Here is a 25,643-nt window from a genome sequence, read left to right as displayed (position 1 = left end):
AGCTGCAGTCCTATTCCCTGTTTCCCTCCAAGCAAGTCTGCGATCTTCTTGATTAATATGCTTTGGTATTTTGAGGGTTCAGTAATTTCATCTGTGAAATGACAACCTTGTACTCTATAAGGTCTTTTCTAGCTCTAAAATCTAAATTCTGTATAGTTTAAAATCAACCATGTATCAGTCAGTTGGGGACTGGTTAAATCCATTTTGGGATGATCATACAGTGAAACTGTGTGCTGACATTAACAGGAATTAACAGAGGATTGTCTATGAGAAGTCAGAGAAACAATGAATTATTGATATAACTATAAAAACAGTGATCCTGTTTTTGCGTAAAAAGAAAAAAATGGTGTACAGACAATAGTATATATGCATAAAAAAGTTGAAGAACCAAACACCCATAATCTTTGAGGAGGTTAGAGTATAGAGGGACTTTTACTTTTCTCCCTTATACATTTGATTGATCCAATTATTTTTTACAAGTACTTTAAACGTCAGAAAAAAGTCACATATACATCTGTGTGTGCCTATAACTGGTCTAGACATAACAGAAGTTTTCCTGAAACATGAGGGGTTGGGCCAACCTTTAGATTAATGGAGACAGCAAATTATTTCCTTCTCTAGCCTGTGGAAGAATTTTATGGCCTCCCATTTGTTTTTGTAGCTATTTAAATCATCCTCTTTTGTATCGTGGTAAAATCCTCTTTGCAGGATTCCTTATGAATAAAAATTTCAAGGTAAGGGTTGGATTCATTTTATTCCACATTTTTATTGATTGTCTGAACATAAAATTTGACTTTCTCTTTGTTGAAAGTAACCCCCTCGAGTCTTGTTGCCTCAGTGTATATTGACCACAGGTTGCTTGATTTTGAGAGGGACGCCCCAATTACGGGGATGGGGTGGTTATCAGAAATGTATAGCTCTGACTCAAAACTCCTGGTTTCAGAAGCTTTCAATCATCTTTATCCTTTTCCTTATATAAATCAAATGATTCAGACAGTTGTTTTCATTCTTACCCAAAGAGCAGTTAGTATGTAAGTGTTCATATCTCATTTAAATTATTGTTCTTAAAATATACTTTAAAGTGAACTCTCCTGCATCTGTTATTCTTACAAGACAATTTTCAAAGTCTGAGACAAGGAATATACCTTTTTGGATCTTTCTGAGCTTGCAAGTAAATTACCAATTAGAATATGGGTAGTGAATAGAGAATCTACCTCAAAAAGTGAGACTAAGACTTTCATATTTTCTGTTAATCCAATGTAATCTTGATTCTAGGCTATTTTAGTGGAGCTATTCAATTTGCTTGAGATTAATCATGGTTAATAGAATATCCATTGATATATTTCACAAACACCCTGTCAGACATAATGATGCAAAGTTGAATAAATGATTGAGTTAAACCGTACATCTAATGGGAGAGACAAACATTCAGTCATCTGTTGACTCTAATGCAATGGAGTAAGTAGATCATGAGCAACATGAAATAATGAGTATAGAGAGTGTAGTGTGAGCCTAGAGCAGGGAGGAGGAATTGGGAGGGGTTAGTGGGCCATGAGAAATGAGAACAGTAATGTCTCTTGGACAAAAGGGATATGGATTTACTTTCTGACTAATAATCATCCCTAGTGTCTGGGAGGTCTGCATATCATTTCCATCTCCTATAAAGATGGGACACCCTACTGTGTGGGACACCCCACTCCAGGCCAGCCCTTTCTTTGGGAATCCAAATAGCATGCCTAGAGGTCCCCTTGGTAAGTGTGTACGGCTGAAAGTAAAACTCTTCCGTAGTAGGAGTTAGATAACAGAGGATTCATTTTTTGTGTATGATGTATCAGGTATGTTGAAGTAGATTCCTTGCAGGCTTTGACCTTCTAGACTGTGTTTAACCTATAAATAACAGTGCTTAATACTATGTAAAGTCATTGTATCTTCTATCACCCAACCCCTCTCTTCACTTTGATGAAAAGGTAGAAAATGCTTTTTTTCTTCCCCCTCCCATTGCCCGGTCAAAGATTTTTGTTAGAGTGAGACTAGAGAGAGATATTTCATTTTAGGTGGCTGGAAAGTACATCCAGCTGAAAACCATCAACCATTTAGACTACATGCTTCATTTGAGTTGTGTTTCTGGATGCAAGTCAAGTATGACAACTGAGAGTTTCATAACTTTCTAACTTGCTTCAAAAATGTTTTGGGGCCAAAATAATTATGAGGTCTTTTCTGTCCTCTCCTGGTGAGGCCTTCTGAAGGTTATCAAGGTCACGACTATATTGCTGGGTCTCAGTAAGCCGTCAGGAGTCTTAGGCTTACATCATCTCCTATCCTTGCTTATGTTCTCCCAGTCATGACTTGTCATTTCTTGTTCAAGACAAACATCTCGTTGGGTCCACGTCTCAACAAAGAGAAACTAATAATGTGTTACCTATTTTGTCTGCCTTAGCAATGCTCAGGTTCTTTCATTGGAGTTACAATTTATAGACAATGGAGAGTAAGTTAGGAAGGGGAAATACACTGGAAGGTTGAGTGGACAAGGAACAACAATAGAAATAATAGTGGGAATAATTCCAATGAGTGACATTCACAGTCAGGATTCTGCAGTGTTCACGGCCATAATCTCCCAGTGAACACTCAAATCCAGATGGTACTTTCTATTTGGTGCTTTATTTGTGGTAGTATCATCAATTAGATCTCACCAACCATATCTCAAGCTGATTTTACAACCATACATCTGAGCAACTTTTAATAGAGCTATATGAGCTACTTCAGTGAATCAACAAGTTGATTCAGCAGCTGTGATGTGCTAGACACAGTACATATTTTGAAGTAGTTACAGTTCTGTCAATAAACAATGAAGGCTCTATTATAAAACAGTAGGGATAGAACATACGTATATTGAAGAAATATTTAAGAGGTAGAATCAACACAAGTGGGAGCCTTCATGAATTGTGAACAGTGTGAAAGAGAAAGGAGTAAGGATGTTTAAGTGGTTTCTAGCTTTAGATGGTGGGTTGGATGGTGCCATACTAAAGTAGGACATACAGGAATGAGGAACAAACGGGTGGGAGGATTAATGATGAATTTGAGTTTTTGAGTACCTAAGGGATAACTAGATACAGATGTCTAACAGGAAACAAAAACACTGGCTTGACTCTGCAGAAAAAGATTGAAGTCTATACATAGAGTCTGGAAGTCCTCAATATAGTCGAAGCAATAAGAATTGAGGAGAATGGCCCAGGTAAAACACCTCAAGTGAGAAAGAGCATATTTGGACTTAAAGATAAACCATGGATTTCCATTTCTACTATTGCCCTGAGATTATCAAGATCACCAACATCCTGCATATTCCCAAATATAATGGTTGTTCGTGTGTTCTGATCTTAAGTTACTATTTAGAAGCATTTATCTTAGTTGATCACCTTCTCCTCCCTCTTGTTAAAGCACTTACTTTCCTTGACTTTTATGACCCTGTTTTCTAGTTGCTTCGCACTCCCTCCACATATCAGACTGCTTGGTTTCCCCTCTTGTGGCCAACTTACAAAGGTTGGACAGCTCCAGGAGTCTGCCTAAGCCTTCCCCCTCTTTGTCATTTGCATGATATTAGTGTTGTAGTTCTAGAGTAGGACAAAACTTCCTAAGATAAAGGTGTAAGATATACCAAAACCAAGAAGATGTGATTATAAGAGGATATATGTTTTATGTTCAAGGAAAAGATGTATAGAGTACAAAACTCCATTGACCTCAGTCTAATGAGAGGTTAGGAAATAATCCAGTATGCTTGTAAGGGATCTTTGGAAACCATTCAACAAATCAGTTTAAAAATATTTATTGTTTGGGGAGGAACACCTGGGTGGCTTCGTTGGTTGAGGCTCCGACTCTTGGTTTCTGCTCAGGTCATGATGTCAGGGTCATGAGATTGAGCTGTGCGTTCTGTGTTTTGAGCTCTGCGTTCAGCTCAGAGTATGCTTGGGTTTCTTTTTCCCTCTCCCTCTGTTCCTTCTGTGTTCTGAGCTCTGCGTTCAGCTCAGAGTATGCTTGGGTTTCTCTTTCCCTCTCCCTCTGTTCCTTCCCACCACTCAGGCATGCACTCTCTCTCAATACAGCACCTCGCAATATTGGCCTTAATGTGTCCTTAGAGCTAGATAGGAAGACATTAAAATGCAAAGAAATGCAACTCTAGTGAACTAATGAAATAATTTAGGTACAACCTAGGAGGAATGTTGCTGATGCAGATCTCAGGGAAGAATTGTGTGATATCAGCTTGACTCTGGGGTTCCTGCTCCTTAACAAAACCATTTTTAGGGCCTGGCATTTGCATTATAGGGACTTGGAAAAGAATTCTATACATGACTGATATTTTGTGGAAGAATCCAAATCATGACTTGCTGTCAGAACTTTAGAATTAGGTATAGACATGAAGTAAATCAAATCAAACTTTATTGCTATTTTCATGGTAGGTTTGAAATAACATTTTAATTTTTGTAATTAAAAGATTTTTCCTATGGGGCGCCTGGATGGCTAAGTGGGTTGAGCCTCTGACTTCAGCTCAGGTCATGATCTCAGGGTACTGGGATCGAGTCCCGCATCAGGCTCTTTGCTTGGCAGGGAGCCTGCTTTCTCCTCTCTCTCTCTCTGCCTGTCTATCTACCTACTTGTGATCTCTCTCTGTCAAATAAATAAAATCTTAAAAAAAAAAAAAAAGATTTTTCCTATAATCATGATTTAATTGTGATTTTGATTAAATCTATCAAAATGAGTAATTTAGACTTGTGATCTTGGCACGTTTTTGTAATTAGAATTGAAATGTTTGAGGACTTAAGATCCACCAAGTTTTATGTTTGATTTATTGGTGTTACAAAAAATTTAGTACTTGGAAACATTTGTGTTAAGCAATTGAAGGGCCTTAAAAAGAAAAGTAACTGTATTAAATTTATAAATACAAGTTAAAATTAAAGGGAATTTAATGAATTAAGTTTGTTAATGAGACCAAGTGTTAAAGTACAGTAATGGGATTTATAAGACAAAAGCATAAGGAACAGTGAAGTTTTTACATTTTGGCTTTAGTAATTTCAACATCAGTTTGCAAAAGGAGTCATTTCCTACAAGAATACCATGAAAACTCACACTCCCCCTGGTATATATAGACTCTGTAGGTGACCTTATCCATGGCTTAAAAACTACCCAGTGATACTCATATTTTTATCAACACTGACCCCTCTTTAGAACCTCAAACTAGTAGGCATCTCAAAGGTAACTAAAACCAAATTCTTCTATTTCTTTCCCATCCAGTACCCCCAAACCTTAATTCCTTAGTTGTTAAAGCCAAAAAATCTTGGTGTCATTCTTGATTTCATTTCAGTTGCTAAAAAGTTGCTGTCAGGGCCCTGGAATGGAAAAAATGGTCTATTCAAATTGGGTTATTTGAGGAGCTCTAACTAATGAGAATATACAGAGGTGTGGACAGTGTATGAGGAAAACCATCCCTAGTCCCAAAGGAGCAAAGTAAGGGAGGCTTTATGGGAATCCGGAGGCAGAGAGGGCTGAGTGGAGGGACTATCTGACTGAAGCTGTGGGTCTCACCCTCAGGATGCAACCAGCCCCCCTACTGGCCTGGCATGGAGGGAGCTGAGGGAATGAACATCCAATTTCATTCTTTCTCCCTTCTCTTACTGGTGCCTCTACTCTGTGCAGTCTGACTAGAAGCCAGGGCTGGGGTTCTCAGCTGTGCATTCCGTATAGGTCAGCCTGCGGGCCCAGGGAGCGTGACGGAGAGGGTGGAGGCAGGCCAGGGATGCACACACAGAAGGCACCGAGCACAAAGGCTAGTAAGGACTGCAGTATCTTATTTCTGGGACATACCCTAAATAGTTCTTTTCCCATGTATTTTCTGCATTTGATGTCCATTTCCATTGAACTCTACTTTTCTTCATGGTTTATGACCCTCTATTTTTTTTTTAACTTTTTTTTTTTTTTCCTCAAGTATTACCCCCACCCCACCTTAGGGTACCACTGTTTCCTGAAATATTCATCTAGTCCGGCAGAGGTGTAGAAGGGTAGCCAGAAATTTTGTTAACTAATATGCTTTTTATAGCCAGGTAACTTGAATGTTAAGTTGTTAGAAATCATCTTAAACCCAAATGAACATATGTAAAGTGTAATTATTAGCAGTTGACATTTTAGTATTGTGTGCTTTGTTTTCTGAATCTTCAACCTTTTTGAAATCTCGTTAATTATTGTAGTAAAATAAATGCTGAGTCTTTTAATGAAAGTGTAGGCAATTCTCAAGCAGAGATCGAGGAGAGTATTAGAGGTGGAGGTTCCAACTGCCACGGAGGCATGTCCTGTATGAAGTCAAGTTATTTACTGCTCTCGGTGTGATCCCCCTTTTGGCTCCTCTTGTCTTCCCATCCTTGGTCTGTGAACGTTTGAAATCCCTACTTTAACCTGAATTGAAGGGGATTTAGAGTGTATCTTTTGCTACTATTTGATCCAATTTTATTGGATCTCTTTTTATTACCTCATTCACTTCTCATTTCTTTCAAAGAAGGACTAGATACGGCTTACAATTAAAAAAAAATCTAAGAAAGCATATAAAATACATGATTTACCATTCTGTAATGTAGCATTTCAAAAATCTCATGGCTTAAGATTTCTTATCTTCTGTACTTTTTGGAGGGTGAATAGAAATGTACAAATTGTAGGAAATTGTAAATCACGGCAAATTAATAGGATTGCAGAGAGCTGTGGTGTTTGTGTATACTTGATTTGGGAGTCTTTCTAGTTAAGAAAATCTCAGGGCAATTTTGTATTCTCTACCATATCCTACTGCCACCAGATTATGCGACAGTGAGGTCTTACTTTAGTATTTACAGACTTAGTTAAGACTGAAATTCTTTGTTTCAGATTTTTATGTAGCAGCGAATACTTGCTTTTTTCTGGTGATGTCTTACTCCCCTTGCGATTCCCAGATGAGCCCTGATCCTCTCAGATACATTTTATGTACTCTTTCGCTGATGAATATTTTATCTCTGCCAACACTGTTTCTAATTTGTCCATGAACAATTCCCTTGAGGACCTTTGTATCTACTATTATTGTAATTATGAAATCGATTCTAACACTAGATCTGAAGAGTCGTGAGTGTATCCTCTCCTGCTTATGGAAAGCCATGGGGAACTACAGAGTCCATTCAGGTGGAGTCATAATTCCTCACACAGACTGCCATAAATTACTTCCACAGATTCACCAAATGAGACAAAATGTGTTTAAAACAGCAACAACAACAACAACAACACATTTTATCAAATGCTTTTCCTCCCAACCTCCTTCTCCATATTGTTGGTGGTTCTTTAACATGCCTGTTTACTGTAGGCATTCAGATTTTTATCCTTTTGGGAAAGATGACTTTGTCAGCCAAAGACCATGGTTTTTAAGATTTTTAATTTTTTTTTTGCAGACCATAAAAATGATTGCTCATTTTGTGTGTGTGTGTGTGTTCCAGATGAGTAGTTTTTTGTTGGAACAGTTGCTTCATGATTATGCTGTGATTTGCAAGCCAGAAAAGGGAGACTGGAAGGATTATACATTAGACAAATATGTTGAACACCAGAATGGTCTATTAAAGAACAAAAACAAAAAACGGCCCAGTCACACATCCTTAGGGGATTTGTGTTTCTAGTGACAAGCTATAGCACGGACAGCTCCCTGATTGAATTTTTTGTTTTTAACTAACAAAAGTTACGTGCAGCACACATCTCCAAGTCTGCCCTGTCCCATTTTCCACCAAGAGACTAAAGTGAAAGGGAAGCGAGAATATGCGAGTGTGGACATCAGAGGTGCTGGGCGTTAGCCTTCTGTATATACCCAGCCAGGCCCCACCGTTGTATGTGTAAGAACAGAGCGGTAAGACGATGGAGAGAAAGCAGAGAATGCATGTAGGTTAGGAGAGCTGTGAGTGTATACACGGGACATTAAGAGGGCAGATGTGTTTGCACAGGAAAATCCCAGCCAGATTTTCTGTTAGCTTCTATCCTGCCCTCTGCCTTGAGTCAGCTGGACTCTTCTTGGCCATTCCTAAGAGTCTGGCATATTTTTTCAGATTAAATCCGTGGAATTGGAAGATCAACAAATGCTGTTGTATTTTATGTTCTTTAAATTGTAATAATAGAAAAAGTCTGCTGTCTGTTGGGCCAAAGGACAAAATGTGTAGTTGTTACTGTTTTTGGCTACCCTACAAATGAGTGCTCTATTTGTAGTCCCGCAGGAGCTTGGCGTCAGGGCTCCCTCCTTTTGTTGCTGGAGGTAGGGGACAGCCATTTTTGTTCTCTGCTCCCTGGCAGCCAGGACCCCAGCATGAAGCCAGGGTTCATCCAGTTGGATGGTCCAGCCTGATGCTTGTTGGCACCTGGCTGGTGCAGTCAGAGGTCATCCTTACACCGCAGTGGACTTGGGTGCAGAGTGCCAACTAGTTAGTACAAATGGCGACTCCTAAACTAGTGTGGTTGCTGCCATGTCACCATGGGCTGCCGTGGTTCTGGCTGTTCTTGAGCTTCTCATCCGTTCTGGGAATTATCCCCTGCCATTTACAACCAGACTCCTGTCTGGTATAAAAGAAAAAGGACACTCCTTTGGAAAAAACCACTTAGGATGTTCAATTATCATATTTTCTTGGTAGCTTGAGAACTCCTTTGATGGGAGTTGGTGCTTATTTAACTCTCCCCCCGCCCCCCGCCACGAAAAAAAGAAAAGAAAAGTTGATCAGGTTTGATTATAGTAAGACCTCAGAAAAACAGGTCAGGACCACAGATCCCTCTGATATCTTCGCCAGCCCGTTAAATGGAACCTGTATTGTTTATATAATTTACATGGGGACATAATTTAAGGCATTTGTGCTGTATTCCAGGGAATTAAATAGAGCAAATAATAAAGATGTTTTTAATATAAAGTCCACGTGCTACTTTGAATATTCTGAGGGAACAGAAGATTGTTTTTGTTGGTATTTCATTTTTGATCAGTGAGGTGTGTGGTTGCTGAGAGAAGCCTCGTGATACCTCCGATGACCTCAGGTGGTCAGCCTCTGTGAAGTTCGACAGTGGCCGGAGAGTGCCTCTTTAATGAGACACACCTTTAAATAACTCTCTCCGATTAATTCCAGCTTCAAAAGTGAGAAGATGGCTTGAACTACCACTGCTGCCAGCTCAGCTGCGGCTCTGAACTATCCAGCTGTGCCCTCCCCTCCTCCCTCCTCACCAGTGCAGACTCTGCAGTCAGAATCTGTCTGACACGTGGGATGATGTGTGAGGCGAAATCACGTCTCGTTCACTGTATTGGTTCTTCAGCGCTAGACTGTAGTGAACATTCATCTTTGTCAGCAGTTAACAGCAACGAGATTGGAGGATACACACGGGTTACAGACCCTTTACTCCCTATTATGCCTTTGTCTAGGTCCACATTCACATAGGAGATTCACATGCAGAGAGTTGGGTTAGCTGTTAAGATATACCAGTGATGTTTAAAAGCTGTTTCATAGGAGTTTTCTCTTCTCAGGTGAAAAAAAAAAAATCCAGTGATGGTCCCACTATACATCATGTCGTGCTCCCTTTTAATGGCTGTTATAGCAAACGAAAGGACTGTCTTACATGTCCTTAGTCACCACTGGCATTTGGTATATCATATATATATACATATATATGTGTATATATGTATGTGTGTGTGTGTGTATATATATATATATATAAATAAAATATCATAACTTTGACCAAATGGATAATAAAATAAATCCAAACCCTGAATTAATTCTTTTTAATTATCTACCCTGAGAAGAATCCTGATTGGTCAGAAAAATCTGTTCCCTTTAGGAAAACAGCCCTAGGTGAGAAATCTTGTAAGTCATCATGGTAATACATACTAATGGAGCACTGTTGAGAGCATTTGTACCTTGTACCGCGTTGACTGTGTGCACCAATCTGTGAGATGATCCTGTTTCTGAATTAGGAAACAGGTATCAGTGAAATAACTTCTCCAGATCCCAGTGCGACTCTGTTTCGGGCTTGTCTGACCATGCACTTAATAAAGCCATGTACTTAATTAATCCCTGGGGAGCTTATCAGCCATGTGGTGGATGCTGTGTTAGCCACTGAAGTTCCAAAGTTGAATTAGAAGTGGTGCCTACATTCAGGGCTCCAAATCTGGTGGGAGTATGGACTGGAAATGAACTTCACAGAATGAGAAGTGGTGGGACGGTGGAATAGAAAAGGTGCTAAGGCAGTTAAAGAAGATCATCTAAATCAGACTGTGGGCACAGAAGTCTTTCTGGGGGGAAAAAAAAGATCATGGAACTGAGTTTTGAAGGGTGACTAGGAGCCAGCTAGAGGAAGACTGTGAGCATGATGTATGGGCAGAGGGCCAGGTCCTTGCACTTGGAGCATGAAAGAGACTGGAACAGGACTTGTGCACATATGGCTACCATGGGGGTCATGAATATGGTAGAAAGTCATCTCCTATATATCATAAACAGAAAATACTGTTAAATTTTGTGTCTTGAACCCTGGTTTAAGTGCTTTACAGACATTACAACCATTATCTCATAGGATCCCTCAAGCAGCTGTTGGAGACCACAAATAAATGTAAAGTCCAGATCATAAGGAGCCTCTCTGCTTAGATAAGGAGCTTGGACTTTATTCTGACAGTTCTAGATGGTCATGGAAAGATTTGAAATCATGGGAATGACTTGATGTGTTTAAGAGGTCATTGTTAGCATTTTGGAGACTGAATCAGAGTCTGGTAAACCTGAGGTAAGGAGACCAGTTGTGAGAACAGACTGTGTTATCTAGAAGATAGTGGAGATGTTTTGAACAAAGGCTTTAGGGCTGAGAAGAGCGGGGGGATCAGAGATACCAAGTGGGATGGGATTGGTGACTGATGGAATATGTAGGCCTCAGGTCCATCTTCATGGAGCCCAAGATTGTTAAGTGAAAGAATGCTCTGTTTTTTCCTGAAATCTGGGGATAGGATATCCACTGTTAGGGGCTACCAGAAAGCCAATATGAGTTTGATTTGTTTTGCTCTCTTCCGTTACAGTGCTCCCCAGCTCCAAAAGCATCAAGAGCAGAGAGAATTTGCTTTGTTAGGATCTCTTCTAGGATTTTTTAGAGGATACTTAAATCCACCTGAAGGTCTACTTAGGGAGCCTAGCTCTTTTTAAATGTCTCCACTCCCTCACTCTTCCTAAGTATACAAAGTATAGGAAGATGTCTTTGGTAATGAATATTAAAACTGTTTATATATTTTTATCCCCCACTTCCCATTGAGAAATGTTGTGTTCAGATAGTGACCAAAAATGAGGTTTGATACAAAATGCATTAATCATTTTCAGCTAAATTTTGTATTTCTTGGCTCTTTAGGGGGAAAAAAAAAATACATGGTCTGAAATTGACTCAGGTGAAGCCCTAATGTGTGAATATGCACATAAAGCTTGAATCTTATTATCCACAGTCATGCTGGGAATTTTCTGCTGATTTTATTGGATAATTCTGTTATTTTAAATATCGATAGAAATATTTCATCTAGCCATTATAAGAGAAGCATTATGTCGTAAAAATGAGACCTTTATCTTCTACTTAGCTGCGTTTTTGAGTTTTAGTTTAAAAAAAAAAAAAAATTTCTCCCCTTTGATCGATTTTCAGTGTGAGAAGTCCTGAAATTGTGGAGAGCTAGGAATATAGGAATATCTTGAATTAGAGTCTCTTTAAATCTGATTATCAGATGAAGGCCCTAACTTTTAAAACCGCACTTTTGGTTCATCGTGAGATGCTCGTACCAGGGCTGGTGAATGCCGCCCATCAGGGATGACCGATGCACAGGCTGGGAGCCACGTGGGTCCCTGGTCTGGCTCAGCGCAGCGGCACTCTCTTCCATTCAGGGTCTCAGATGTCTGCTCCTCTGCAAAGCCGGGAGGCCAGTGTCTATAGCTGCTAAGCATGAAATCCCCTGCTTCTGTTTGTTTCTTTTGTTGCCACGAGTTAATAGGGACAGAGACAGGAGACAGCCCAGAACAAAGCAGAAATAATGGAGTATTTCACCCCAAAAAGGAATGTGGATTGAGAAATACAAAGGGTAAGGCAAAGACAGACTTAGTGTCCCAAGGCAGTGTGATGTATTGGCCAGAAGCCTCAGCCCTGGGACAATTCCGGGCCAAAGCCTTCATCAGTGAGCTTGGAGCAGCCCACATGGCCGAAAGGTTTGACCCATCTTCTGTAAAAACAATTTATTGTTTTTCCCAGTTGGGTCTTAAAGGGCCGCAGGATTTTTCACCTTGAAAAGTGGATTGCTCTGGGACATGAGGAAGAGTCTTCTGCTGGGATCTGCCTGGTGGCCAGGGGCCTCATCACGGTCTGCGCGGACTCCCTGCTCCTTCCTTCTGTTGCTATAGGTGCCACTTGAATGTCCCTTCTCTTCGCTTCTTTGCAAGAACCATTGGTTTATTCCAAGACATTGGGGCAGATTTGAAATTCATTTTTCTTAAAGGTGGAAGGAAAGAACTAGCTGAGAGATGGCATGTTTATCATAGATTGTCTCCTTCCCGTGTATTTCCGCACATCTCAGTTTATTCGTGTATTTTCTCCATACTCTCCCCCATTACAGTTTATTTGGGTTAGTATTTGCTGATGTATTTACTTTACTGAGGGATAATTTACATATACCTGTATTTTAAGGGAAAAAATTGAGGACTGTTTAGAGCTTTTTCTCCCCCTTGCTACCGTGCTTAGAATCAGAAATCTCTGCAGCTAGTGTGGGCTTCTCTTAATAGACAAGCTTTGTCCTTGCCAGAGGACAAAAAATGGTTAAGTGAAAGCAGACAGCAGGGCAGAGAAGCCAGCAGCTCTTCAGGCCCCCCGCCCCCCACCTTCCTCTCAGCCTATCCCCTTGCCTCCGTCCCTGCTCCCTAACTCAGCCCCACAGGAAACAGTTCCTCCAGCTCTACTGGGAGGAAGATGCGGGTCCTTGAGCCATAAACTTAACAGTGCAAGGAAGGAAGCAGTGTCAACGCTTGTATCGTCCCCTTCTCCTGCCAAGTGTCTGTTCTCTCATGCAGGCAGACTTCCTTAACGTGCTCTCATTCCCTCAAAACCATGGAAACACCCGTGTCCGGGGCTCTGATCCTTGAGTCTGGCCTCAGTGGCACCAAGGCTGAGAGGACGTGAGTACGTAGGTGCTCTAGAGCCAAGCAGCCCTGGTTGGAGCTCCACTCTGTCACTTCTGAGTCTGTCACATTGTTGTGTGTCTGTGTTCCCTCTATACTGGATGCTGCTCATGTCTCCTCCGCGTGGCACCCCCTCAGACTTTAGCGGCTTCTGGTCCTTGTTCCACTGAAGGCAAGTCATTTGCCACCTCTGGGCCTCGGTTTCCTTATCTGAAAATGGGAAGCACATAGTGCCCTTCTCAATGGGTTGTTCAAAGAGTAAGTGAATTAGTACATGCGTCACTTCTGTTGGGTGCTGAATAGTATTAGTGACATTTGGCCTTGTTTTTAAGTTTTGGGGGTACCTGTCCTTCCTCGTGTCTTTTCTAGAAGTTTAAGTAGCTTTATAAACCTTATGACCCATTTTGGTTGTAGATTCCAAAGACAGACCCACATTTGACTATTATGGACTTAGAAAATATTTTATTTTAAATCCTACAATTTTAGATATTTAAATACTAAGTATTTTATTAATTGGACTTTTATTAATTTTATTTATTAAATGGTTAGTGTTAGAAAATACTTCTAGAAGTTGACTTCCTTTTAAAAGCTGCTTCCATCGTGAGAGTGAGGGTCAGAATGTAGAGGTGACTTTTTGGTTTTAAAATATGGTTTTAAAATAAAATGGTTTTATTTTTATGGTTTATATTATGGTTTTAAAACTTTTTGGTCTAAGAAATAAATCCACTTCAGGTTATGGGCAAATTGTCTCTTGGTTTTAGATTCCAACTAATTGGTGTTGCGTGCATCTGGCAAGTATTTATGGAGTACAGTGGCAGGGCCTGTCCTGGGACTCTACCGAAAGGCTTGGTTATTTGCTACTGGAAATCTCTGGTTTTGAGTTAGTGAGACCCGTATTTAAATACGGAGGAGATAGTGTGTAGTTCAGGCAGTGACTGTGTGGCCCTGGAGAACTCCCAGAGCCGCTGAAGAACATTTTCCAGCAACTATACAGAGCTTCAATCAAATTGAAATCACGCTTAGAATAAAATCATGTATTCATGATGAAAAACAGAGCATTGATTGAAACAAATGCCATGTTCCCAAAGGCTAGGGATTCAGGGACATGGGATGGTAGGAAATCCTGGCAATGCAGGGGCCATTGCGGGAGGGGGAGGATTTTGAGGCAGAATCGAGAAGTGGTAAGACGGGTCTGCTTCTCCGCTTTGCTGCCTGGCCAACCTTGGTAACTGTAAAATCAGACTTTATGAATCCAGGATGAATAGGTCTTTGGGTTGGTGCATGTAATTCTGTCATCTACTATTTCTTAAAATTAGGAAAAAACAAAACAAAGTACATGTGGCCTGGTATTTACTGCAGCACCAGAAGTGTGTATAACAAACCAGGAGTGAAAGGAGGGATTAATTCTCTATGGGAACTAGAGAAGACTTTCCAGAGGAGGTGTCCTGGGAACAGAACTTTTGACTAGGAATTTGCCAAGTAGAAAGAGTTGGAAGAGTCTTCCCTTCCTCGGGCACATGGTCTGAGCCTGAAGTGCCCAGGCTGCTGGAGGAACTAGTGAGTGAGTGGGAGGGTAGCTGGGGCCATTAAGTGGGAGATGGAGAGGGAAACGAGATCTCCGGGGAAGTGCTTAGTGCTTGACAGTGCCAGTTTGTGGAGCTCTTATTCTCTGTGTACCTATCATGTATGGTGCTCTCCCAGACCTAGCAAGACATCTGCCACTGTCCCCAATGGAAATGGGGACATTTAAAGGTCATCTTGCTGCCTTAGTGCTAGGCCACCCATCTGAGATGCAAGTTCTCATTTGACCTTCACAATTTAATCTTTGGCTTCCCCTTACCCCGGTACATGTGATCGTTCTCCTTTAAGCAAATATTGCTGAGGCTTTTGTTTGTCTTTTTAGTTAGTCCACCTTTCAGCTAAAGATTATATGATTTGTCCGAAGTCTGTGACACAGATTTCTGGTGATTCTGGTCTTTGCCCTCTCTCAAGACCTTGGCACACTGTGGTTTCCTCGTGTACAACATCAGTAGAAGCTTATAGACACACGCTAAGGGGAGATATCCTGCATCCCAGATACACTAGGTCCTTTTGAAAAGGAACAAGTCATAACAGACCCTGTGTGAAAAGACCTGTGAACTGAAGCAGTCTAGACAAGAGACCATGACCTGGGCTACACACGCGTGCACAACACCCCCCACCGCCCTTGCCGCCATCCCATAGTTATAACGCAGACTCACCCTGTTCTTTAGTCCATGCTGCAAGTGAGGGCCTAGGGTTGTGTGTCTTTAGTGTCTTGGGTTGGAGTGGAAGGGGACGGAGCCTGTGGAAGCTGCTGTGGGTTGGTTAAGGAAAGCACCAGCATGTGGGCTGCCAGACCCTTGCCCAAGGAAACTATCACCTAGGATACATTAGGATAATAAGCATCCCGACGAACGGTTATTTATTTGTATGGTGCCTTTCTTGTAGCAAAATGCATTGAACTGATGCCTCAGAACATCCTCCTAAAGAAAGGAAGTGGCAGATAGTGTTAAAACGTTACTGGTTAATCGTGGGGAAACTGAAGCATGGATAGGTTTATGGAGCCTGAACAGAGTCACACAATGCCTTAGTGTCTGGCCTGGGAATGAAGCCTGAGTTTGCCGCTCGCTGTCAGGACTGCCGACGGCATTGTGTTTAGCATTGTACAACAGTGAAAGGGGCTTACTCTTAACAATGAGAGAGCTGCCGTAGGAGACAGACACAATGAACTTTGGTACAGTATAGTCTAGAGGCCAAAATGAGTAATTTTAAGTAAATTGACTATGAGATCCAAAGCTTCATTAAGTTTTAAAATGAAAAACAAGTGAAGACTGTACAGTTTTTAGGAACTGACTCAAAAAAACATGAACATTCTTTTCCCATTTTGAAATAGAATATTTTTAAAAGCCTTATTTTGTTGGCTCAAAATCTGACACAATTCCTGCCAAGCATAGGATTTATTTATTTCAAATAAATATTCAAAGGTTCTGCGATTTATTTCAAAGATTCTGTCTTGTAATGATTGTCAATCTAACCTTTATGCCTTTTATGCTCCAAAATACCTGATTTCCATAGACTGTGTTTTTGGGGGTGGGGGGTGGGGGAAGGCTTTTGTTTTATTCAGATTTAAGTTTGGGTTCTTCCAGAACAGTTGAAAATACAGAGCCTGGAATTCAGGAAAGAGATTTGGGGGGAGAGGAGAGATGTCCTATAAGGTGTCTTAAACATCATTGTGGAGAATCTAGAGAAAGATAAAATACACGTGTGGATTATAGCATCACTGCTAAATGGCTTTTCATGTCCAAAATGCCTCAGCGAGCTAGAGAAAATTAACAGGTGATCTAGATATTAATGAGTTTGGCCATGAATGCTTTTATATTCTGGATTTTTAAAAGAGCATGAAGGTGAAATATGGAATTTCAAAGTATATCAAGAAATACTGGTATGTGAACAACGTAAACAGGGCAATACAGCAGTCACCTACAGTTTTGTTTTCTATTTAAGATTTGATTGTTTGGACCAGGTTAGTTGTGTCAGTCTCCCTCCAGGAGATGGTCTGAGGGAATTCTGGGAGAGGAGCTGAACAAGAAAGGGACAGTCGGGAGCAGGAATAAGGTCTCTCCCTTTTTCCCCAGTGAAGATCAAAGAAGCCCAATGAAAGAAACCACAGTGTGATTAGTGGTGTTGCCTGACGTAGTTGAACGTGGCAGAACTCTCCCAAGTGAATAGCTGCTAGCCGGTGGTCCTCTTTGGGGGAGCACACGTATCTGTGCCTGTACGTGCACATGCATATATACATCTGCTTCTTCGAAAAACTCACCACCAGTTCAGGAGACTCAGGGATAGAGTTTGCAGAAAGTGCCACTATCAACCAACCTTCATGGGAATCCAGGATATGATGCGTTGGCATCTAGGGTGCTCTTCAGAGTTGTGGTCATTAATCTTGTAGGAGAAGGCATAATGGAACTCAAGTTTAATGCCAAAGAACAGCAACTAATATGAGAGAGCAGGAGGGGTTGCTGTATCCACACAGACTGAAGTAATTAGGGCTCCTCAGGCTTGAAAAGACAGAGCGGAAATAGGATTAGAGTTTAATAAATTTGTGAAGAATATGGATTAGATGATCATAGAATTGTTTACCAGAAGTAGGCAGAGCCTCTTAAAAGCCGAGAAGTGAACTGAGGACAAAAAAAGGTCTATTATACCGGGAAAGTAGACCCTGTATGGCAAAATTACTCTTGAGAACTGAACTAACTTCTGACATTGAAGGGAAGTGAAATGGTCAAGGTTTACTCTTATTTTGATACTATTTTCTTGAAAATATGAGGCATTCAGGAGAGACTAGATGAAGCTTCCTAGTAGTTTTTACATTTTCTTTTTTCTTCAGTGAAATGTCAGTGTCGTGGGTTCTTCATTCACCATTTATTCATTGAAGGTAGATTCTATGCTGTCTTCTGCTAAGCCCTGGGGACACTGGGATGAAGATGGAAAGAGATGGTTTAGTGGTAAATAGGAGACTGTAGTGTCAAATGATGACTTGACAAACATGCTGGGAGACCTTGACACAAATTGCTAACATTCTCCAAGGATCAGATCAGGCGCCCCTGGAGAACAGGTGCTGAAGCTGGGACCTGAGAGCTGGCGAGTTCACTCAGCCAAGAGCTAGGGGAAGAGAGAATGGCATCTGGGAGTGCCTGGAGGTGTAAGAGCGCCTGTGTGGCCAGGGGCAGAGTAGAGGGAGGAGTGAGTGGAAAGGGATGGGAGAAGAGGCTGGGCAAAGGCAGGAGGGTGGGGTTTGGTAGAGCAGATTATGCAGACTTGGAAGACCCTGTAGATCACAAGGGTTTGGACCCTAGAACAGTGGGAGCTCCCTGAAGGGGGTTAAATAGACAAAATCAGATTTTGTTTTTACAAACCTTCATGGTGGCTGCCATGGAGAACAGAGAGGGCAAGAGTGAATATACTGGGACCAGCGGGGGAGTGTTGGTGTTGTCCAGGTGATGGTGGCTTGGACTGCAGAGAAGCGGACAAGTTCTAGAGCTATTTCAGAGGAGGTATGGACTTGCTGCCTGACTAGGTAGGAAAAAGAGGAGAGAAAACTAGTCAAGCTTGACTTATGAAAGAGCCAGTTAGGCCTCAGATTTTATCTGAATGAGAGTTAGCACAGACTTTTTATAGGTCTCTTCTCTCAGGATCTCCGGATGATCTAGCAGTCCGTAGGTCTCCCTCCCTCTGTTTCTCTCCTGAACGATTGAGGACCTAAATATTTCAGGCTCTGTAAGTCGGCACAGAATTGGCCCCTAATAAATGAATGTAAAGTAGGCAGAAAGATCACAAACTACCTAATTTCTGGTCTCCTAAATCTCCCTCCCTTTAATAACTCTTGGAGAGCAAACAGGTTCTTGCCATGCCCAGACTGCACAACGGTTCATAGCACCCTGAGGTCAGTTGACCTGAAAGAGAATTTGGCATGGCTCAAGATGGCAGTGATATATACAGGGACTCCATTGAATGATGTGTGAAGGCTTTTTATTTTCAAATACCAGAGTTGAAAGGCGAATACAAAGAATTTTGCTGTGACTCTCCGTTTCACTGGTCATTAACATTGTATCATGTTGGCCTTATACACTCCTCACCATATAAAGCTGAGGATAGACACAGATTTAGAAATTTTCTTTAAAAAAAAAAGAAAGAAAGAAATTTTCTTAACCTATTAGTCATGGACATCAAGACCCTTCATCTCTAAATACTTGATTAGTGTGTGTTTTCTCAGAACAAGGATTTTCCTTTTATAAAGCACAGTACAGTGATTAAATTCAGGAAACATGACCGCATGCAACAGTGTTGTCTATTATGTGTCTCCGGTCAGCCCTCACCTGTTGTCCAAGTGTCACTTCTGCCATTTTCCTCCGCCTGTTGCTCTGGTCTGATTCAGAAGGTGTTGCATTTGGTTATCCTGTTTCTGGTCTTCTGTAACCTAGAACAGTTCCTCAGCATTTCTTTGATTTTTAAGACACTGAGATTTTAGAGAATGGGCCAGCTATCTCGTGGAACGCTCCTCAGAGTGTCTTGTGCTTAGATTGCGGCTGTGCATTTTTGGTGGGAAAGCTGAGCAAGGATGTCGTGCCCCTCGCAGGGTCCCTGTTGGCAGCAGGCAGGGAGCCTTGAGGTCCACATAGGTCTTGTTCCTGGGGATGGTAACTTTGATCACTTGGTTAGGTGGTGTCTTCTGGGTTTCTCCATCCTGAAGTTACCTTTCCAACTTAAAATGAATAGGTTATTTAATTACTTCTTCATACTTAGTCATTTTAAATGTTACTAAGCTTTCTGTCCAGTCTTATTTAAAAGAGCCCCATTTCCCCCCCTCTCTTGGCAGTGTTTCAGAGCACTCTGCTGCAAGGGACCACCGCCCGCACGACCTGAATATGACCTGGTTTGCATAGGCCTCACGGGCTCTGGGAAGACCAGTCTGTTGTCAAAGCTCTGCAGTGAAAGTCCCGAGAATGTCGTGTCGACCACAGGTGGGTACTGTGCAGGGTTCTACCGCTTTCTCTTTCTTACCCCCAAAGTGTTCTAGGTTCTTACGCTGTTTGCGGAACCCCACCCCACCCTTCTATTTGCGGTTAATGTTTCAGTCCGTTTATTTATGTTTGGGTGTTCTCTTTTTCAAAATAGAGTGCGGAGGGTTTATCTGTACCCTGTATCTCTCTAGTTGGATATCTCAGTGCCAGTGGACAAGTCAGGCTCAGGAGAATATTAGTACAAACTAATGGTGAAACCTGGAGTTCTAGTACTGTAACAAAATAGCTTCGTCTCAGGCTCACTGAGTGCTCGTCTCCCTGGAGGAGCCACTCTGGCCTGCTTGTGTTGGTCGTACACTCCCTCAGCAGTTCAGCTCATGGGCTGAATCTGGTTTCCTCAGAGCTCCTGTCTGGAGGAGAGTCATTGCAGGAACCATTGACCAGGTTATGTTGTTTCTAGATTTGGCCAAGAAGTCAGTCTAGGCAGTGGTTCTCAATCAGGAGAGACTTCGCATTGTCACAACTAGGGGAGGCGGCTACTGGCTTCTGTTGGGTGGATGCCAGGGACGCCGCCAGACATCCCACAGTGAGCAAGAGAGGCCATCACCACAAGGAAGAGGGAGTGAGAGCGCACTTAGTGGCTCATTGGGTTTGGAAGGTGAGCAAGAACAAAGCCGAAGATGGCTCCAGTCCTGCTTTAGGTGATAGGTGGGTGATGGAATCATTACCTAGGATTTCCTATCAAGTAGAAAAAGAAGACCTTACCGCTTACCAAGAAGAGCCTTACCGCTGTTAGGATCAGGATTTGCCATCAAGTAAGTTGGGTTTTTAGAGCTCTTCAGATTTTAGAATTGTAGAAGAGAAACTGTGGACTTGTAAAACAATAGAGACATAGCGTCATTGAAGGATGAAGAAAAGAATAAGGTGTTCATGATAACTGGTTAAACGAGAGAGGGTGAGCAGAGCTCAAGATGGACCTTTCATGTAAAGCCATTTCTAGTTTCCTTTTCCCTAAGACAGAACTGAGCACTCCCTTCTCCCCCACTCTATATCGTCCGTATTTCTGTCACTGAGTGCCTGCTACACTGCTGTCTACATTTCTGTCCCTCAACCTGGGGTGTAAGCTTCTAACGGCAGAGATAGCACAGACGTAGCATAGAGTTTGGGCATAGCTCCAGATTTTTTTGAGTGCATAAGAGGCAATAGTAACTTGAATTCTGTTTTTGCATAAAGTATCATACTTCTGTGAGCCTTATAATGGCCTTGCATGGCAGGTAAGATCTCCCCTCCCCACCGCCTCACCCCAGATTCTGTCTTTAAGTCATCTGAGGCTCAGAGGTATGGTGACGTGGCTATTGTTACACAGCTAGTGATAGAGGTAGGGGGCCAGTTCAAGTCCAAGTGAAGTTTAGTGGTAACTAAGGCTTAGGATTTGCAATGAGAATAGTATTTGCTGATTGTTGGTAAAGTTGTGGCTATCTTTGGAGAAATGGGTTATGAAATGATACAAGCCTTACTAACTTAGTAATTTTTTTCAAACAAAATACCTTTCCTTACAATGTGTGAAAGTAATACAAAATGTACTCTTTTTCACTTACCAGAGGCATAAATCAGAAACACTATTGCTAGAAAAGGAAGTTTTGATTTGTAATATAAAAAAAATTATCTGTAAATACTACTGTAATTATTTGTAAATTGTAAGTTTTATATCTTTATTAAATTTTTAATGTGTTCCTTTACTGGAACTAAGAGTATCATTGTGTGCTAGTTGATTTTTCTGTTGCATTAGAAGTTAAGTTGCCTGACATTTTGGATATCAAGTGTCTATGAGTTGTCATTATCCTGAACCAGGCACAGTGACTTTTTGGAGGCCGTTTTGAAGGTCTCTGACTGCAAGAAGTTTATAGTCTGGCTAGAAAGATAAGTTTTCTTTTCTTTTCTTTTTTTTTTTTTTTTTTTTTAAGATTTTATTTATTATTTGACAGAGAGAGAGAGAAAGATCACAAGTAGGCAGAGGGGCAGGCAGAGAAAGAGGGGGAAGTGGTCTCCCTGCTGAGCAGGGAGCCCGATGCGGGGCTCCATCCCAGGACCCTGAGATCATGACCTGAGCTGAAGGCAGACGCTTAACCACACTGAGCCACCTGGGTGCCCCGAAAGTGACAAACAGTTGATACTTGTTGCATGTTTAATATTAATATAGGACAGGTGCTAGGACAGCATGATATGTGCTGTACTTGATGATAAACATGCGAAAGCTAAAAAGGGCCATTTCTGATGTGAGAAGTTGAAGAAGGCATAGAGGTTGTTACATTTGGGAAGGGCCTCGTGGTGACGAGTACCTGAGCAGAGGGGAATAGAGTGAGGAGAGGAGGGATTAGGAAGCATTCAGAGAACAGAGATCGTATGGGGTTGAGGCTGGGGATACAGAGGTTAGGGTGTGTCGTGACCTGACACTGAAGGAGCTTCTGAGAGAGGCCTGCAGCACGGAGAGCAGATCCAGTAGGGACTGTTAATTGTGGGGATGGAAGGTTAGGGGCAGGTATGATTGATTCTGTAACAGTGACAGTCGCATTGCATCATTAGAGGAAGGAAGGGAAGAGATAAGAGTCAAGTGGGCCTTAAGTTTCTAGCCTAGTGACGAGTGAATTATAAAAAGTAGGGAGAACATGATAGGCTATTTTAAGATAAATGATGAATTTGGCTTTGGATATGCTAATTTTGAGGTATTGGCAGTACTTTCAACAGTGATCCAAATGCCAACCAACAAGCTGACTAGAGAAAGTTTGGATTTGGATTTGAGAAACAACTGAATTGTGGGTTTGGAGATGGTTGAGGGATGATGGGTGGTAGAAGGAAGAAGGGTGCTAAGTAAGCCACAACTGTGTTTCATTCCTTCTTCCCGTGTTAGTTGAATACCTTTTACATGACTGCCACTGATTAGGCACTGAGCATGCATTAACAGACATTGGAGCTTACATTCTAGCGTCTGCATTAGGCAGGGAATCTAAGCCAGGCTGTTCTCTATGGTATCATAGAGTCAAATATGAGTAAGAGGCCAAAAGAACCAGAGTTAAATAATCACCAGTCTTAAGTCTGAGAAAGGGCTATAGGGTGTGGTGACATTACGGTCATTAGTGAACAATTTCAGCGCAGTGTATTAGAGTCGAAACCAGCCCAAGCGATGAGGGAGTGGTGCACAAGTGTAGGAAATTACAGTGTGTAAACTGTCCTTTTCACTCTTTGGCCCTTTAGCTAAGACTGCACATAGACTACTCTTTCAAGAAGTCAGACAGCAGTAGAGGAAGCAGTGTCCTGGAAATCTGTTTTTACAATGATAGGTGGTATGGGGGCATGCTAGTTGGGGAGGGGGTTGGGGGACAGACAAAATAGGAAATTGATTTCATAAACATGAATACGAAACAACAAAGCATGGTCATCCCTGAGAGATGAGAAATAAATGAACTGAGCCCTGGATTTGCCCCAGCTTGCTGCCTTGAGTTTCTTGGCCATGGCACACTTCCAGGGGGAGCTGAGGTGGGGTTCAGTGGACTCCCTACATTGAGATGGAGCAAGAGTTGGGGAGACCAGGGCAGCTAGGGTTCATGGGACACAGTAACGGAGAGGAAAGAGTTGTACAAAGAGAGAACCCTGGAGATCTACAGAGGGTCTCCCTTGAGTATCCAGGGTACCCCGTGGTTAGCCATGTTCACACAAGGCTAAAAGTTGTGGCTGTTCCCACTAGCCAGGTTAAACAAGTCATACTTCACAAGGTACTGGGCAGAGCCCTCAGGAGGGTCTTGCCTTAGTAATCAGCCCAAAGCTGAGCAGTGCTCTAGATTCACCTAGGAAATCATATGAACAAAACAAAAATCTCAGTTTCCTACTAACTTTAATGCATCCTAGAACATAGCTGTAGGAGATTTACAGAAAACAAAATTACCCAGCACTTAGGGCAGAATTCAAATATTAGACATTAAAATATTACCAGCCATGAAAAAGGCAGGAAAACATGATTTATAATGAAAAGAAGAATCAATTGAATCTGACTCAGAACTGACCCAAAGGAATTTGCAAAGAAAGACTTAGAACTGTTACTATAACTGAATTCTTTTTGTTCATACAGTTAAGTAGAGACATGGAAAATTTTTGAAAGACCCATATAAAATTTCTGTGCTGAATACTACAATTCTGGGGTGGAAATATGCACCAGATAAGATTCAGGGCAGATTACACCTTGCAGAAGTGAAGAGTAATAACCTTGAAGGCCGTTAGTATTAGAGACTATCCAAAGTGTTGAGGGAGGGAGAAGAAAGTGGAAAGTGCAAAGAGCAGCATGAACTGTGGGACAATTTCAAGTCCCCAAACATGGGTCATTGGAGTCCGTGAAGGTAAAGGATGGAGAAAGGGACAGGAAAAAAATATTCGAAGAAATAAGGTCTAAAATGTATTTAAGCTTAAAACTTATCAACAAACCCAAGAAGCTCATTAAACCTCAAGAATGAAATAAGAACAAAAAACTACAACAAAGACATATTAAAAAGTTATATAATAAAGTTTCTCAAAACCAGTGATAAAGTGTGATGATTAATTTTATATTGTCAACCTGGCTGGGCCAAGGTGCTCAGGTATGTGGTCAAATATTATCCTGGGTGTTTGTGTTTTGGGATGAGAATATTTAAATCAGTGGACTTTGAGTGCAGCAGACAGCCCTCTATAATGTGGGTGGGTCCCCTCCAATCAGTTGAAGGCCTGAATAGAATGAAAGATGACCACCACTCTACCTGCCAGCAAGGAGGAAATCTGTGTCAGGGTGGCCTTTGGATTTTAGACTTTGCCAGCCTCCATAACTGAGTCAACTCCGTAAAATAAATAAATATATATATGTATATATATATATATACACACACACATATATGTATATATATACACACACACATATACATATACATATATATATAGGCTGTGAACAATTTCATATATATGTATATATACATATATATGTATATATACATATATATATATATATATATATATATATATATATATAATTGGTCTGTTTCTCTAGAGAACTTTGGGTAAAACAAAGAAAATCTTAGAAAGCAGATAATGAATGTTACAAAGGAACCATAGTAAGAATGACATCAGATTCCAGTTTTTTCCCTGGAAACAGTACAAACAAGACTGTGGAGCAACATCATTAAAATTCTAAGGGGAAAAAAATTATCAACCTATACCCAGCAAAAATATCTTGGAAAAAGATAAAGACTTTTCATTATACCTTTTTATTATACTTTTGTTGTACTATTTCCAGCATTAAAAGAAGTGTTAAAAGAAGTCCTTCAGGCAGAAGAAAATTGATTCCAGGTGGGAATCTGGATTTACATAAAGAAATGGAAAGTACAGAAATGGTGACTAGAGGGGTAATTATATAAGATTTAGTTCTTACTTAAATCTCTTTATAATTGTTTTAAAAAATAGGGGTTTATACCATACATAAAGTAAAATGCAGGAAAATAATGGCATAAAAGTCATATTGGAAAAAGAAGTATACTATTTTAGGGTTCTTATATGTGGAGTGGTTATAATAACACTTGAAGATACAATAGAGTGTGATAAGAGATGTGCTATAACCCTAAAGCAACTACTAAAATAACAGAGTGATAGCCAGTAAGGCAACAAATGAGATAAGACGGAATTACCAAAAATTATCCAAAAAAGGCAGAAAGAGAAAGAAAAGAATAGATGGACTACATAGAAAACAAGTACTAAGGTGATACATTCAAACCTAACCATCAAAAAGCAAATTAAATGTAAATGGTCTAGACTCAATTAAGGGACTGAGATTGATAATAGATTAAATAAACAAAAGTAAATAACAAATAGGACCCAACTCTATGCTGACTTGAAA

General features: G+C 41.0%; 1 protein-coding gene across 3 annotated transcripts in view; it reads left to right on the top strand.

Moving 5' to 3' along the window:
- ARL15 (ADP ribosylation factor like GTPase 15) overlaps positions 1-25,643 on the top strand; it is a 404,995-nt gene that overhangs the window by 124,015 nt on the left and 255,337 nt on the right. For all 3 annotated transcript variants that reach the window (XM_047731737.1, XM_047731735.1, XM_047731736.1), the window contains one exon: positions 19,591-19,735. In XM_047731737.1, coding sequence (XP_047587693.1) covers positions 19,591-19,735 — 145 coding nt within the window. The remainder of the gene's footprint in view (positions 1-19,590; positions 19,736-25,643) is intronic.

This window comes from Lutra lutra, chromosome 5, assembly GCF_902655055.1.
Source record: "Lutra lutra chromosome 5, mLutLut1.2, whole genome shotgun sequence".
In the NCBI taxonomy this organism is placed as follows: Eukaryota; Metazoa; Chordata; class Mammalia; order Carnivora; family Mustelidae; genus Lutra; species Lutra lutra.
This window is presented reverse-complemented; position numbering and strand designations above follow the sequence as displayed.